The sequence below is a fragment of the Panthera pardus genome, unplaced genomic scaffold (genome assembly GCF_024362965.1).
Source record: "Panthera pardus isolate Hobbes unplaced genomic scaffold, ASM2436296v1 HiC_scaffold_16, whole genome shotgun sequence".
Taxonomy (NCBI): Eukaryota; Metazoa; Chordata; class Mammalia; order Carnivora; family Felidae; genus Panthera; species Panthera pardus.
In genome coordinates this window covers 76,683,815-76,698,307 of record NW_026526721.1, presented here as the reverse complement: position 1 = coordinate 76,698,307, position 14,493 = coordinate 76,683,815, and the positions used below count along the sequence as shown (strand labels likewise).

At 36.8% G+C, this 14,493-nt stretch overlaps 1 protein-coding gene across 3 annotated transcripts in view; it reads left to right on the top strand.

Annotated features, from left to right (window-relative positions):
* Positions 1–14,493, top strand: part of IL1RAP (interleukin 1 receptor accessory protein) — a 136,760-nt gene that overhangs the window by 89,361 nt on the left and 32,906 nt on the right. For all 3 annotated transcript variants that reach the window (XR_002084066.2, XM_019463509.2, XM_019463511.2), the window contains exons 4-5: positions 333–519; positions 13,492–13,657. Coding sequence is in view for 2 of the 3 variants with exons in the window: in XM_019463509.2 (XP_019319054.1) it covers positions 333–519; positions 13,492–13,657 (353 nt within the window). In the remaining variant the exon portion in view is untranslated. The remainder of the gene's footprint in view (positions 1–332; positions 520–13,491; positions 13,658–14,493) is intronic.

Sequence of the window (14,493 nt, the reverse complement as noted above, 5' to 3'; positions counted from 1 at the left end):
ATGTCTAAGGTGCAGGGTGATGGGAGGAGAACAGCCCTGTCCAGGCAGGTGAAATGACGTGTGCAGACATTCAAACACAAGTGCAATTCCCCAGTCACCCTAAAAGGTAAATATTTCAGTATACCAATAGTAGTTAATGGTGTCTGTTTTTATTTTGTGATGTCAAATTGGTACAGGAAATACCTCCATAATACATTTAATTCTTACATGAACTTATGGATAAATGAAATCTCCATATGTAGCATTATTTCCTTTAGCTCATTTCAATGGGATTGCTGCGTTAAATCAAATGAAAATTAGATTGCCCATTTACTGTGTATTTCTCTTTTCAGGAACACCACGTATTGCAGCAAAGTTGCATTTCCTCTTGAAGTGGTTCAGAAAGATAGCTGCTTCAATTCCTCCATGAAACTCCCAGTACATAGACTATATATAGAATATGGTGTTCAGAAGATCACTTGTCCAAATGTAGATGGATTTTTTCCTTCCAGTGTCAAACCAACCATCACTTGGTATATGGTAAGCAAGCTCAAGAGCATTTTGTCCTCTCTAAAATGCCAATAACTGTTGAGTTAATGTAGAGAATGCCATTTTGCTCATCAGATTTCTTATTCTTCCTTAATAACTTTATACAAATCTTTTATCACTTCCTCAGTTTGTGCCATTTTAAAGAAAGTGGTAGAGAATGCTTTGTCTCCATTCACCATCTCCCAAATTATATTCAGTGGATAACTAGAATTACTATATTTCTATTAATTTCGTATGAAATACCATTGGAGAAATGCCACACGCTTCTGCTGGCTGCTGAGTGAGGCCAGCAGCTGCCCGTTCTTCTGGTGTATTTCAACACCTTGATTAATCAACACTGTATTTTATTATTACTTGTGTATGTGTTTATGTTTGCCCTCATTTGTGGACACAATCCTTCTGTGGTCTTTTGCACATCTAAGGACTTGGAAATTGTTTAATCAAAAATGAAAGTGTTGGAGGTGGCCCCTGGGGTAGTGGCATTGTTGTTTAATGTCTTCAAATATCCACAGAAGCCAAAGCTAAACCCTCCTGGACCACATTTACATGTGTTTGTAAAACATGCGTCTACTTATGGGAAAACCACACACAGAATCAGTGTCTAGGGAAGAGGGCAGATGGAAGTAATGTGGTACCTGGCAGACTTGACAATAGGGAACCCCCCAAAAGCCAGTGGTACTCACTGGAAAGTAAGGTGGGCCAATTTGAGAACAGCAGCTGAAATTAGGAAGAGTTATGCTCTCAAATAGAAGGTGAATCCAAGAGGCCCATATCAAGAAGTTTTGAAGGGACTGAAATAGTCCAAGTGCCTTGTAACTCTGAATAAAATGCCACCTCCACTGAAGACAAGCTGCTGGGAGTGTGATCAAAAGTAAACAGGATCACTGGGGCACCTGGGTGGCTCAGTCAGTTAAGTGTCTCACTCTTGATTTCAGCTCAGGTCATGATCTCATGGTTCATGAGATCGAGCCCCACATGGGGCTCTGCACTGACAGCTTGGGATTCTGTCTCTCCATTTCTCTCTGCCCCTCTCACACGTGCATGAGCTCTCAATAAATAAATAAATAAATAAATAAATAAATAAATAAATAGATAAATAATAAACTTGAAAACAAATAAACAGGATCAGGACAATACAGAGGAAGAAAAGAGAAGGACCAGCTAAAAATGGAAGAGCAGAAGAGGCTCAGGAAATCTCAAGATCCTAGTTTGTAAGAGAGATCTCTGTGAAGTTAGAAAATCTGCCAACCTAAAAGCTCAGGGAAAACAAAACAAAACAAACAAACAAACAAACAACCCCTAACTTTACATAAAAATAAACAACAAAAAAACCAAGGGAAAAATCCCATTCAAAGTTATAAGAAAAAGGAGAATAAGAAGCAGAATAACATTTCTATCAAAAAAGAAAATGCATGCCAGAAGGACATAATATGACTTACTGTTTCAAAAATGAGCCACAGGACATTAAGAAATGATATAAGATGAGAAAGAATAACATAGATAAATAAGAATTAGAAAAGTCCAGAAGTTATATAATTCAGTAAAAATTTAGAAAGAAGAAAATAAGTCATTTCATAAATGAAGCCTGAAACTAAGAGGAACATAATTGTAAATGAATGTGATAGATAATGCCTTAATATGTACAGAAAGTAGAGTGGAGAAAATAACTTTAAATGGAAAATAAATGGTGAATAAAAATAAGGAAGCTAGAATGGATATGCCAGTAACACATAAAGTAGACTTTGTCGGAGATAAAGAGGACTTTTCAAAATAATAAAAGGGTCAGTTCATCAGGAAGCCATAAAAATAGTACGTGTGCTTCACAGCAGCGTGTCCAAATGCATGAAGCAGAAGTTGACAGATTTAAAGGAAGAAATAGGCAATTCATAATCATAGTTTAAAATGTTATCGGGGCACCTGGGTGGCTCAGTTGGTTAAGCATCCAGCTTCACTCAGCTCAGGTCATGATCTCACAGCTGGTGACTTCAAGCCCTGCATCGGGCTTTGTGCTGACAGCTCAGAGCCTGGAGCTTGCTTCGGATTCTGTGTGTGTCTCTCTCTCTGCCCCTAACCCACTAGCATTCTGTCTATGTCTCTCTCAAAAATAAATAAACATTAAAAAAATTTTTTTAAGAAATCAAAATAAATAAAAAATAAAAATAAATAAAATGTTAACATCTAACAGTTTAAGTCATTAATGAAATGACCTAGGAGCTAACTTTAAGAGTTTTCCATTGGTTGAAAATGGAACAATTTGAACTTCAGGAGGGATATTAGTCACAATGGGTTAAATCTTAAGAATTAAATTTAAATCTGTAAGTTCATACTATTTCAAAATAATCGGTCACATTTGGTGGATGATAGAAATCAGTTTGTTATCTTGAAAACTGATAAAGGGAAAATATCAAGTATTTTTTCTGCCTTTTCTATAAGAAATGTGCACCGAGTAATGAAATAGTACAGAGAAGTGTGTTTTTATATAATCATTTTGCAACCCCGAAAGAATTAATAAATCTAAACATTAAGAATCAGTGATTGGTACCATCATAAGAAATCAAACAGCTGGGCATATTCATTCTTATGAAGGAATAAAATATCACTTATAATTGTTCCAAATGGATTAAACCTGAGTCTGATTTGCATCCTGCTGCCATTTTGCAGGATATATAGAGAAGAGGGAAATGTATTGATCTACACAATGAGTTTGCAGTCAGCAAAATCCATACTGGAGAATTTTTTTTTTTTCATGAAATTTATTGTCAAATTGGTTTCCATACAACACCCAGTGCTCATCCGAAAAGGTGCCCTCCTCAATTCTATAGGCCTTGAGTTATTCAACAGATAAATGGCAAGAAAAAAGAAAGGCAGGATGTGAAAATGTGTAGATTCAAAGAAACATATAAGACACATTTAAAAATGGTTGAGACTATAGTGTCTGTGGAGGTGATGAAATTATAAATGAAAACAAGAAAACAATTCTACTGTGAAAGTATAGATAATGGCCTCTTTGGGGGATAGTAAAAGATCTGTGATTGACATGGGGCATGCAGAAACTTTTCAGGGGTGAGGAGTACTGTTCTATTCCTGGACCTCAGTGGTGGTTTGAAGGTATTTGCTTTACGATAATACATTAACTCATATATACATTGAAGTATTTTTCTATATCTATTTTATGTTATACTGAGAGGATTAAGAGAAAGGGAGGGAAAGAGGGAAGAAAGAGAATGAGAGAGAGAGAGAAAAAGACTGATTTCAGATATATAAAAAACAATTGCAGTATATGGACCTTCATTAAATCGTGTTTTATTCAAACAAACTCTAAAACAACCTAGGAGAAAATTGGGGAACTCTGAACACAGAATATTGATAATACAATGCGTTATTATTACTTTTTAAATTGTGATAATGTTACTACAGTTATGCTTGCAGAAGGGGTCTTGTCACTTGGAGATACACACAGATATATTTACAAGTGAAATTATAGAATGTCTGTCATTTGCTTCACAATAGTCTTGGGGTGCAGTGAGTAGGTGTAAATGAAGTAAGACATAGCCCGAATTGATACATTTGAGGCTAGGTACAGGTACAGGGTATCATTGTGTATTCTATGATTGTAATGTTCTGTAGTAAAAAACCCAAAAAATGATTAAAAGAATCATATGAACAATTTTATATCAATAAGTGTAAAGTATTTTCCAGTTTTTTAAAAATGTATTCTTCTATTTACCTGTAAATGAGTTCTCTCATCTCTAACCCTGTTCACTTTTTCTGTACTTTGAATACTCAATAGTCTGAAAAACTTAATTTTATTTCCTTATATATTCTATAATTTTCCTTCTTTTTTCTTGATACATTCCCGATGCCTGGCATGTCCCCTATTCTTTCATTAGAACATATCAAATTCTACTGTCTTCATATCAATGTTTGTTCCCTGTTCTCTCCAGCTATAGATAATTTTTCCCTGATATAATCCCACAGCTACTTATTTATGCCTGTCTCCATCTCACTTTTCACTTCCTTTATTGTTTTACAGTCATTTATATATACTTTCAACAGCTGTTGAAGATCAATTGTATTCAGTGAAATATGTCAGGGGGTTATAATCAATGAGATATATGTCCTGCCCTACATAGTTTCAAAAAGAGACCACAGTTTAATTCAGACAAGTTTATAAATAAGAATTCTTGGGGTCCATGGGCGACCCCAAGCATCTGACTCTTGATATCAGCTCAGGTCATGATCTGATGGTTTATGCAATCGAGCCCTGTGCCAGGCTCTGCACTGACAGTACAGAGCCTGCTTGGTATTCTTTCTGTTCCTCCGTCTCTGGCCCTCCCCTGCTCACATGCTCTCTTTCTCTCTCTCTCTCTCTTTTTCTCTCAAAATAAAAATAAAAATAAAAGAATTCTTACTCTTATCAAAAAGTAGAATTCTAACTTCCACAAGAGTGACAAAGATCATTAATGTTGGTTTTAAGAAGAGGGAGAAATTTACATGCCTGTGCCCTGTGAGACTATTTCTTGAGAGTAAAGTTATAGCACACCCATCTCTGTATTCTTAATGATTTCCAGATTTTTTGGTTTTCCTGGTTGGATGAATGTTGGTGCTATTAACCAAGGTATGAAACAGCAGGGAAGAAGCAGGTTTGGGGGGCAAGTAATGTATTTAGATAATGTCAGATGGAGTTAGAAGTGTTTGTGAGATACCTATGTGGCAGTGACCTGTAGGCAGTGGCTACGTGTGTATGGGTCTAGAGCTTAGAAGAAAAAGTCAAAGCTAGAGACAGAGAATCTAATTAGATAATTAGATAGAATTATCTATATGATAGTTGAATCCCTTAAGAAAACAAAATAAAATGACAAGAGAAAAGGGCTAATGTGAAAATCTGGAGAGAATATTCATGGGTGAATAAAAGCAGGAAGCCTGGAAAGAAGATCAAGAAAAAAGTCATAGCAGTGAAACCATTGCCATGGCAGACACCCAACAATGTGCAGGTGACTAAAAAGGACAATCAGTAACCAGACATCCTTTCTATTCTATGATTATGAAAGGGTTGCTACTGATGTGTGCTATACTGCTTTTTATTTCTCCATCTTGGAGTAATTGACACCTTTAATCCTAAGAGTTCTGCAATCTTGGGAGCAAAATCAGTTTTCTTAGAAGGGGCATTCTCCTATGCTGACATTGCTTTTCATTTTCTACCATCTACAGTCACTCCCTGCATCCATCTGGGTTTCTTGGCCCTCCTACAGTAACTCTCTCTCAGTTGTTATCAGCTGAGTTCCCTACCCTGACATTGGAGAAATGGTCTCTTTTAGTAATAACTGTGAGAGTTAAAAGACACATTTATCAGTTCCAGCAAATTTGTTTTCCTGTTGGCAGAAAGGTGAAAACGAATGAATTGAAAGGAGGAAAAGGAGACTAACATTTCTTGCATTTTAGCGGTAAAATACATTGTACTGGGTACTTTATATATTATATGTAACACTTACCACAATCCTTCAGGGTAGATATCATTAGGAACAAGAAGCTCAGAAAGGTAAACAAGAATAGCTGACATTTACCAAGCACAGGAATTTTTTCAAATGTTTTAATTATTTTCATTCTCTCAACATGAAGTAAGCTCTACTGTTCGCTCCATTATATCGTTATGAAAACCCCCAAGTATATAGTGGTTGAGAGATTTTTCCAAGGTCCCAGAGCTATGAGCTAAGATTCAACCCTATACAATCTATGTCAGGAGCCCATAGTTTTACACTATTTTATATAATTTACTCGAAACAATCCAGCCAATATTGGGAGAATCTGGAATTTCAAGCCACTTCTGTTGGGTTCCAAAGATTATACTCTTCAGAAATGACACAGAGAGAGCACTCCAGTCTTTATTTCTGGAGCGTAAAGGATTTTGAAGGGCAGAGCAGGCTTTGCACATGGATTAGGTTAAGGGAGTCTGTGGGCCATAAGGAAACCTGTGGAAATAGGGCCTCGGGGAAGTGAGAGGGGGCTCAGAAACCTGGGATTAGTGGGACCAGAAGATCCAAAGTTTCTCTTTCAGAATTGCAGGGGACATGGGGCAGGCTTGACTTTTTCTTCTCTGCGTGTCTTCTCTCCTCCTGTCTTTCTGCATGGCAGGGTTTTCTTCAGTCTGGGCCCAGAATTCATAGGTCTCTAATTCAACAACCCTGTGAGTTAAACTGATGTTTAGTAAATGTTTGTTGAACAAGCCAGGTTTTGTTACTAGCCTGGAAAGCAAACCATGGCTTGGAAGTGATTTACTGAATTTCAAATAGCCAGCTTATAAAAGAACTTCTGGAACAAAACGTGTATAAATTGGAGGCTGCCTGTTTGTTCTCACAGGGACTTCCAAATACATAGGAATAAAGACACAGGTAAGTGTGATCCTGTTGTTGTTGTTATTATTATTATTTATTCGGAGACCTAAGCTTTAAAATATGGCGAGCCATCCTAACTTTTATACTACTGGATCATTCCTCGTTCTCATCGGTATAACTGGGCATGTGAACATTTTTTGCCAGAGACACTTGTAGAAACCAAGGCAAATTTTCCCTTCTTACTGAGGATCAGAGGAACCACTTTAGTAGGTGTTTTGGATATTACATTTATGGCAGCTGCTGAAATGTTCTCAAGTGCTATTTAGCAGAATAGATATCATTCCGGATATCACTTTGCAAATAGCTGGTTTTCCTTGTACTCAGTGTGATCATTAAAATTGGGATATTACCTCCACCTCTAATTTTCAGTGTGAGATTAATCAGAATTGGCCATATATTGTTTATAAATCTCTTGGAAAATTGAAAAACTTTTGCCTCTTTTGACAAAATGCCATCAGGAAAGCACATTTCTGAAAGCGTGCCAGGCTTGGCCTTCTTGTTGGCACGGCACGTATTGTTAAGTTAGTCCAAGGACTATGTAATAGACTTTATTTTAAGGTGCTTGTTTCAATTTGATCTGACATCTTAGTTTGGTTCGTTCTTTATCTCTTTCCTTTCTTTATGGTCCCTATATAATGATTTTTAACCTTTGGTATAAAGGAAGTGTGTATCATATTTTCTTTCCAAGCAATACACATTTAATTCTATATATGCCTATATATATACACAGCATTTTACACATAGTTTGAGGGCTTCTGGGGAGTTAAGTTACATCCTTTAAACTTAAACCCAGTTCAAATATCTGTGAAGCCCTGAAGCTGACTTTAGCTGAATGAATCACCCACTCTGTATTTTGACAGCACTTAAATTATACCTCACCTTTGTTACTGTAATGACTGCACTTTTCTCTCCTGTCCTGGGTAGTGACCTCTCTCTTTCTATCCCTTGAATCACAAGCACACAGCACAAAACAGAACCTCTGTACTCTGTATTTAGGAATTGATTAAATACCTGAATGAATTAGACTGGACTGGAAAATCCCATGGGAATAAGGGCCATTTCTGTTTTTACCATCTACTGTGTGTGTGCCCATCTCCTAACATAGTACCTGTCACGTGGGAAGGGTTTTATAAATATCTGTTGCATAAACAATGGATGACATAGTTCTGTTCCCTGGAAGTGACTCCAGTGTAGAACTCTTATAAAATTTTGTGAACAAGTATGATGCATTTCAGACCAACTTAATCCTGGATGCAAAAATGTCAGTAGATATTCCTAACCCATTATTTCTGTTAAACTCTTTGTATCCTCGCTTCAGTTTCCCCATCTGTCCTATAGCTCACCCATCCCATGTCTCATATTTCTTGTATTCATCTTCTTGTTCTCATTTGCATACCGCTTGAACTTGAGACTCCACATCTTGAGCTTGCTTCTCTCATTCATATTTTTGACCACACAACACAAATGTATTGTGTAAATGTATTGCACGTTTCCCGTGTGCCAAGCATTGGGCAAGTTGCTGCCCATGTGGATACAGTACTCATCTACCCCCTCTACCTGCCCCTAAGAGTACCTCTTGTAGAGGAAGAAATACACATGAAAAGAGATCACTACAATAATGTTGGTGAAGGACTCACACAGAAGGCAAAATGCTGTAAGAGCGGAGGGGGTTCGTTCACACTTTTCCTTGTCCCTGGAGTGGCATCTCCCACGTCTCCCCTCCTCCTACAGAGGTGGTAATATTCTACTTAACCATTTAAGAAGCCAGTCCACATTTTCCTTCTCCATGAAGTTTTTCTAAATGTTTTCTGTTTAATCTCCCCCCCCCCACTCCCCTACCCCAATATGCTTTCCACAGTATTTGTTGCGATTCTCCATTAGACTGCGTACCTAGAGGTTAGGAACTGTATCTTCACCATTCTTGTGCTCTCATACAGTTCTTTAAAAGTTGTAGGTTGGTTAAATGTACATATTTGTCCCCTTATACTCACAACATTCCCTAACTCACACCCCACACTTCAGCACATGATTTATTTCCTCTCGAAGATCTCAGAGTCATTTCTTGTGTTGTTCTTTACCTATACATTGTGGTAGGTTGTCATGGCCACCACTATGTGTTGGCAAAGAATTTCTCCTGTCCAACTTCTCTTTTTTTAATTCAAAATGAGGAACTGACTGGTCAACTAAGTGGATGACTTGTTTTCTAGTCAGGTAAGTGTTTGCTTCACAGTGGAAATCAATTTACCGTTAACTGTTTATTGTATTTGGAAACATTTTTTCCCCCTTTGGACACCTTTAGATTCTTGTTCAAATCTTTTTTCTTTTTCCTGGATTCCAAATAAATGATTTTGAAATATGTAGGATTTATTTTTAGGAATAGTTTATTAGGTTTGAAAGTATCCTATGTGTATCAGGTGCATGTACCAAAGGGTCCAGAGATGCAATTGCATATAGGAAATAGAGTTCATCACACACTACAGGCTAAAGTTAATGGTTATTTATAGTTAAACAATGCCTCACAGGTCCCCCTACCATGCACATGCACATTTAGAATGTAAAATGTTTCTTTCATTTCCTTTGTTAACATGCTATAGGTCTTATAACTTAAAAATGGCTTTTTATTTCTTTTGGTTAAATCTAGCTAATTTAAAATATTTGAATGGTAAGCCTTTTCTGAATAGTAGATTAGACCCCAAACTTTCCCATTGATTTTTATGGAATATTCCTTAATTCAAAATGCTTTCCTAGACAAAGAAGCTCTAAGAAAAACCTGTCCCTGGTCGACATTTTTATCCTTTACGGAAAGAAGGGAAGAACTCACAAGAAAGCATACTTAGACCATTGACACACAGGCCCATTGAATACCTTTAAGTGTATCCATCCCAAATTTCAAGTTCATGTTCATGGGTTTGAATAAGAAGAAGAAAAAGAGAGAGCTAGCAAGAGATCAACATATACCTGTTTTGTGCCATTTTCCTTGCTATATAGATGTGTATGATTCTATTTCTCTGTTCATGATGAGTCCGTAAGAGCTGATCCTTTGTTTTATTCAATGTCGTATTCTCAGAACCTCGCACAGTGGCTGGTATGTGGTTTATGATTAATGCTCAAGGGTGAATGAATTAATGAGTGAATGAATGAAAAGACTTTGAGCCAGAAGTGTTTCTTCATATTTTTAGTACATACTATGAATCCTAAAACAATGTGTTTTTGAATAGTTTTTACATAAATGATACTTAGCCAGTCAAAAAAGAAAGGTTTCTTTTAGTACATTCTTAAGAAGTACTATTGACCAGTTCAGTACTAGTTGTCAACTTCCTTTTTTAAAATTGTTTTTAATGTTTATTTAGTTTTTGAGAGAGAGAAAGAGAGAGAGGGAGAACTTGAATAGGGAAGGGGTAGAGACAGAAGGAGACATGGAATCTGAATCAGGCTTCAGGCTCTGAGCTGTCAGCACAGAGCCTGACACAGGGCCCGAACTCATGAATCATGAGATCATGACCTCATGAAGTCAGAAGCTTAACCCACGGAGCCACCCAGGTGCCCCATAGTTGTTCAACTTCTTATCCTGAACAGTGTAATTGTACAGTTTCTCACTATCTATGGGAATCAACCTTATTGAAATGATAGAGCCATGGCATGCTATTAACACTGGGACTGGCCCAGGTGCAGCATATGTGCATAACCAGGGTAGGGAGACAGGGTCAGTTGGGGTTCAAAGAAAAGGCCTCAAAGCAGGTGGATCTAGATTTAAATTTTAGCTCTGACACTACCTAGCTCTGTGGCATTGGCAATCACTTAACCTTTCTAGGCCTTTCTTTATATCCTCATCTAGAAAATGGGCATAAGAACATTCCAAACTTGCTAAGTTTGGAATAAGGATTAAGTGAGATAACAGAGTGCATGTCACTACATGTGTCAATATAATTTTTCCAGCCTCAACTAACTCCCAAGGAGAGGTGTTCATTCTTAGTTAAGAAGCTAGTCAAAAACCTTTGTTCTTATATCTGAAAAACTGAGTTTTGGCTTTGCTGTGTATTATCTGGAATACCTCCTTATCTGTCTCATTTTTTTTCCACCTGTAAAACTAGAGCATATTTAGTGTGATCTGTCTACTTCATGTGGATTTAAGAACAGCTAACCTAACAAATGAGAGAAGAAAATAGCTTTGATCTGTTTAAATGAAAGGTGCCACAAAAATCAAATAGAATTCTATAGATAGTCTAAACTCAATTTAAACCAAATCTGACATAAATTCATTATAAGAGTACAGGTCTCTGTGGCCTTGTTCTTTGTGATAACCTAAGAACATTGAAATATTTTGCTGATGTGACAAGTGTCTAGAAACACTGTTTATCAAAACAAGATAAATTGCATTCAGAAAATAAGCATATAACAGCTTCCTCTTGATGATCATTTCCATGAATCAAAAGTTTAGTGATATTCTTAAAAGACATAGTTCCTGTGACAAAGAATTGCAAAATATGCCATTTAGTGTAACTATCATATTTCAAAACACATGCTCCAGGAATTGACGTAAGAAAACCGTAAAGTTTCAAGAATCAAAGTTAAATATGTGAATATAGTAAATCTAAGCTATAAGCCAATAATAGCTTCCCAGAATTTTCAAGAGCTAAAAAACCTTAGGTATAACCCAGTCCATTTTGTTACAGATTATTGATTTTTTTTATTTTTTCATTTTATTTTTAAAAAATCAAATATAAATTTTATTTTTGCATAAAAGTTAATTTGAATAAGCTGCGTGGTTTTTTGTTTTTTGTTTTTTGTTTTTTGTTTTGGTTTATGTGAACAGCTGAAAATGTGTATGGTACATTCAATTTTTTTAAATATGAAATTTATTGACAAATTGGTTTCCATACAACACCCAGTGCTCATTCCAACAGTTACCCTCCTCAATACCCATCACCTACCCTCCTCTACCTCCCACCCCCCCATCAACCCTCAGATTGTTCTCCATTTTCAAGAGTCTCTTATGGTTTGGCTCCCTCCCTCACTAACTTCTTTTTTTTTTTTTTCCCTTCCCCTCCCCCATGGTCTTCTGTTAAGTTTCTCAGGATCCACATAAGACTGAAAACATATGGTATCTGTCTCTCTCTGTATGACTTATTTCACTTAGCATAACACTCTCCAGTTCCATCCACGTTGCTACAAAAGGCCATATTTCATTCTTTCTCATTGCCACGTAGTATTCCATTGTATATATAAACCACAATTTCTTTATCCATTCATCAGTTGATGGATATTTAGGCTCTTTCCATAATTTGGCTATTGTTGAAAGTGCTGCTTTTTTTTTTTTAAAGAAAACAAAGTTTTTCTAAAAGTAACTGTTCAACACATAATTTTGTCACAGATGCTGTATTTTTTCTTTAGTTTTTTTTAATGTTTACTTTTGAGAGAGAGAGACAGAGAGAGACAGAGACACAGAATCCCAAGCAGGCTCCAGGGTCTGAGCTGTCAGGACAAAGGCTGATGTGGGGCTCAAACTCATGAGCCGTGAGATCATGACCTGAGCTGAAGTCCAACGCTTAACCGACTGAGCCACCCAGGCACTGCTATATTTTTTTATTAATAAAATAAAATAAAATAAAATAAAATAAAATAAAATAAAATAAAACAATGTAAGCCAATTAGTGGGAATCAGAGAGCCAAAACAGGAGTCCAGTTATGTTTCATGAGCTATTACACTCTCAAAATTTTCAAAATCAACAGAAGTATATGAAAATATACGTTAGAATAGAAACAAACTTCACTCTTGGTCAGACTCAAAATATCTTTTAGTTTTAGATTCTGAAGTCTGTAATATTGGATTGTAAAATAAATAAGGAAAACACAAAAAGGTTTGGAAGCAACTGATAGAGTGATTCAACAGGGTGATCAAGAATGCCAAAACCTCAGGGTCGCCTGGGTGGCTCAGTTGGTTAAGCATCTGACGCTTGATTTCCGTTCAGGTCAATATCTCACCATCATCGGATCGAGCCCCACATCAGGCTCTTCTCTGAGCATGGAGTCTGCTTGGGATTCTCTCTCCTTCTCACTCTCTCTCTTTCAAAAATAAATACTAAAAAAAAAAAGGAAAAGACTGCCAGAACCAGACACCTAAACTAAGCCTGAATTAGCAGAGTGGCTGGACTCCCAAATTAATATAATCAGTGAATAAATGGAGATAGGAAAACTAAGTGTTTCTTAAATGGCAGCAGATGCATTTTCTTAAGTTGCCCTAGTTGTTTTCACAACATTAACCTTATTTAACTACTAATGTGGGATTTCCAAAATTCAAATACTGGATCCTGAGACAGGAAGCCCATGCTTTTGAATTCATATCTCAGTTTAGAATTCCTATTTTCATTTTGCATAAAATATAATGAAACATCACATTCATTCTTTACAGAAATATCATTAAGTACTGGACCAAAATAGTTTGTAAAAGGTGCAGCCATGATAGATATTTGTATGTTCCGTGTAAAATTAGATGTGTGTATATATATATGTGCATTTGTATATTTTCCATGTATGTATCTCAACACTGAATGTCTTGTTTTCCTTCTTCTAGGGCTGCCATAAAATACAGAACTTTAATAATGTAGTACCTGAAGGCATGAGCTTGAGCTTTCTCATAGCCTTGGTTTCAAACAATGGAGATTACACATGCGTTGTTACATATCCAGAAAACGGGCGTACCTTCCATCTCACTAGGACTCTGACTGTGAAGGTGGTAGGTAAGCATGGTTTTGTACTAAGTGCACACAGCAAAATGCAGTAATTTTGTTTTGGCTCTTGATAGTTTATTACAAACAGGTATGTAAATTCTATGGGAAAAGAGGTTGATCTTTTTTGTTCACTGTGCTGGAGCCACAACACATTCCACATTCAGAGTAGGCACTCAATACCTATCAGTGTACCGCATGAATCATTGGTCTATATGAATGAATGAGGAGTGGAAACAGTGCCGGGTGAATCTGTGTTCAACTTGTACCCTTGCCATTTATTAGCAAAATGCCTTTGCTCAGGGTCTCAGTCTCCTTGTCTGTCCTCTGGGACTAAGAGAACCTCACATTCAGTATAGTTGGGAATATCAGAAATAATATATATATTATGTTAATCCAGTTCCAGGCAAAGAGTGGAAACTCAATGAATAGTAGTTAATATTATTGTCAAAAAAGTGTTGTATTTGAATTAAATGAGCTCTGTCTTTCTATGTACTGGAACTGTTGTAGATGGAGCTGCTTGCTGGCAGGGTTCAACCATTGCTTTGCCACGAGAGAATAGGTGGTGGGAAATGAGGAAAGTGAAAAGGACAATATCCAGGCCATAGTCAAAAGACTGTCAAATCCAGAAATCAAGAGGACCAGTGTCAGGATAGGTGGCAATTAGGGGAGAGCCCTGAATACCCTGTGCCCATGGTATTCAAAATCAGAGCATATCAGAGTGAAAACGTTTCACACCCCATCTTTTCATAGATGTCATTGAGACACAACAACACAAAGTAACCTGTTTTGGGGGCTCCTGGGTTAAGTGTCCTACTCTTGTTGTCCACTCAGGTCATGATCTCAAG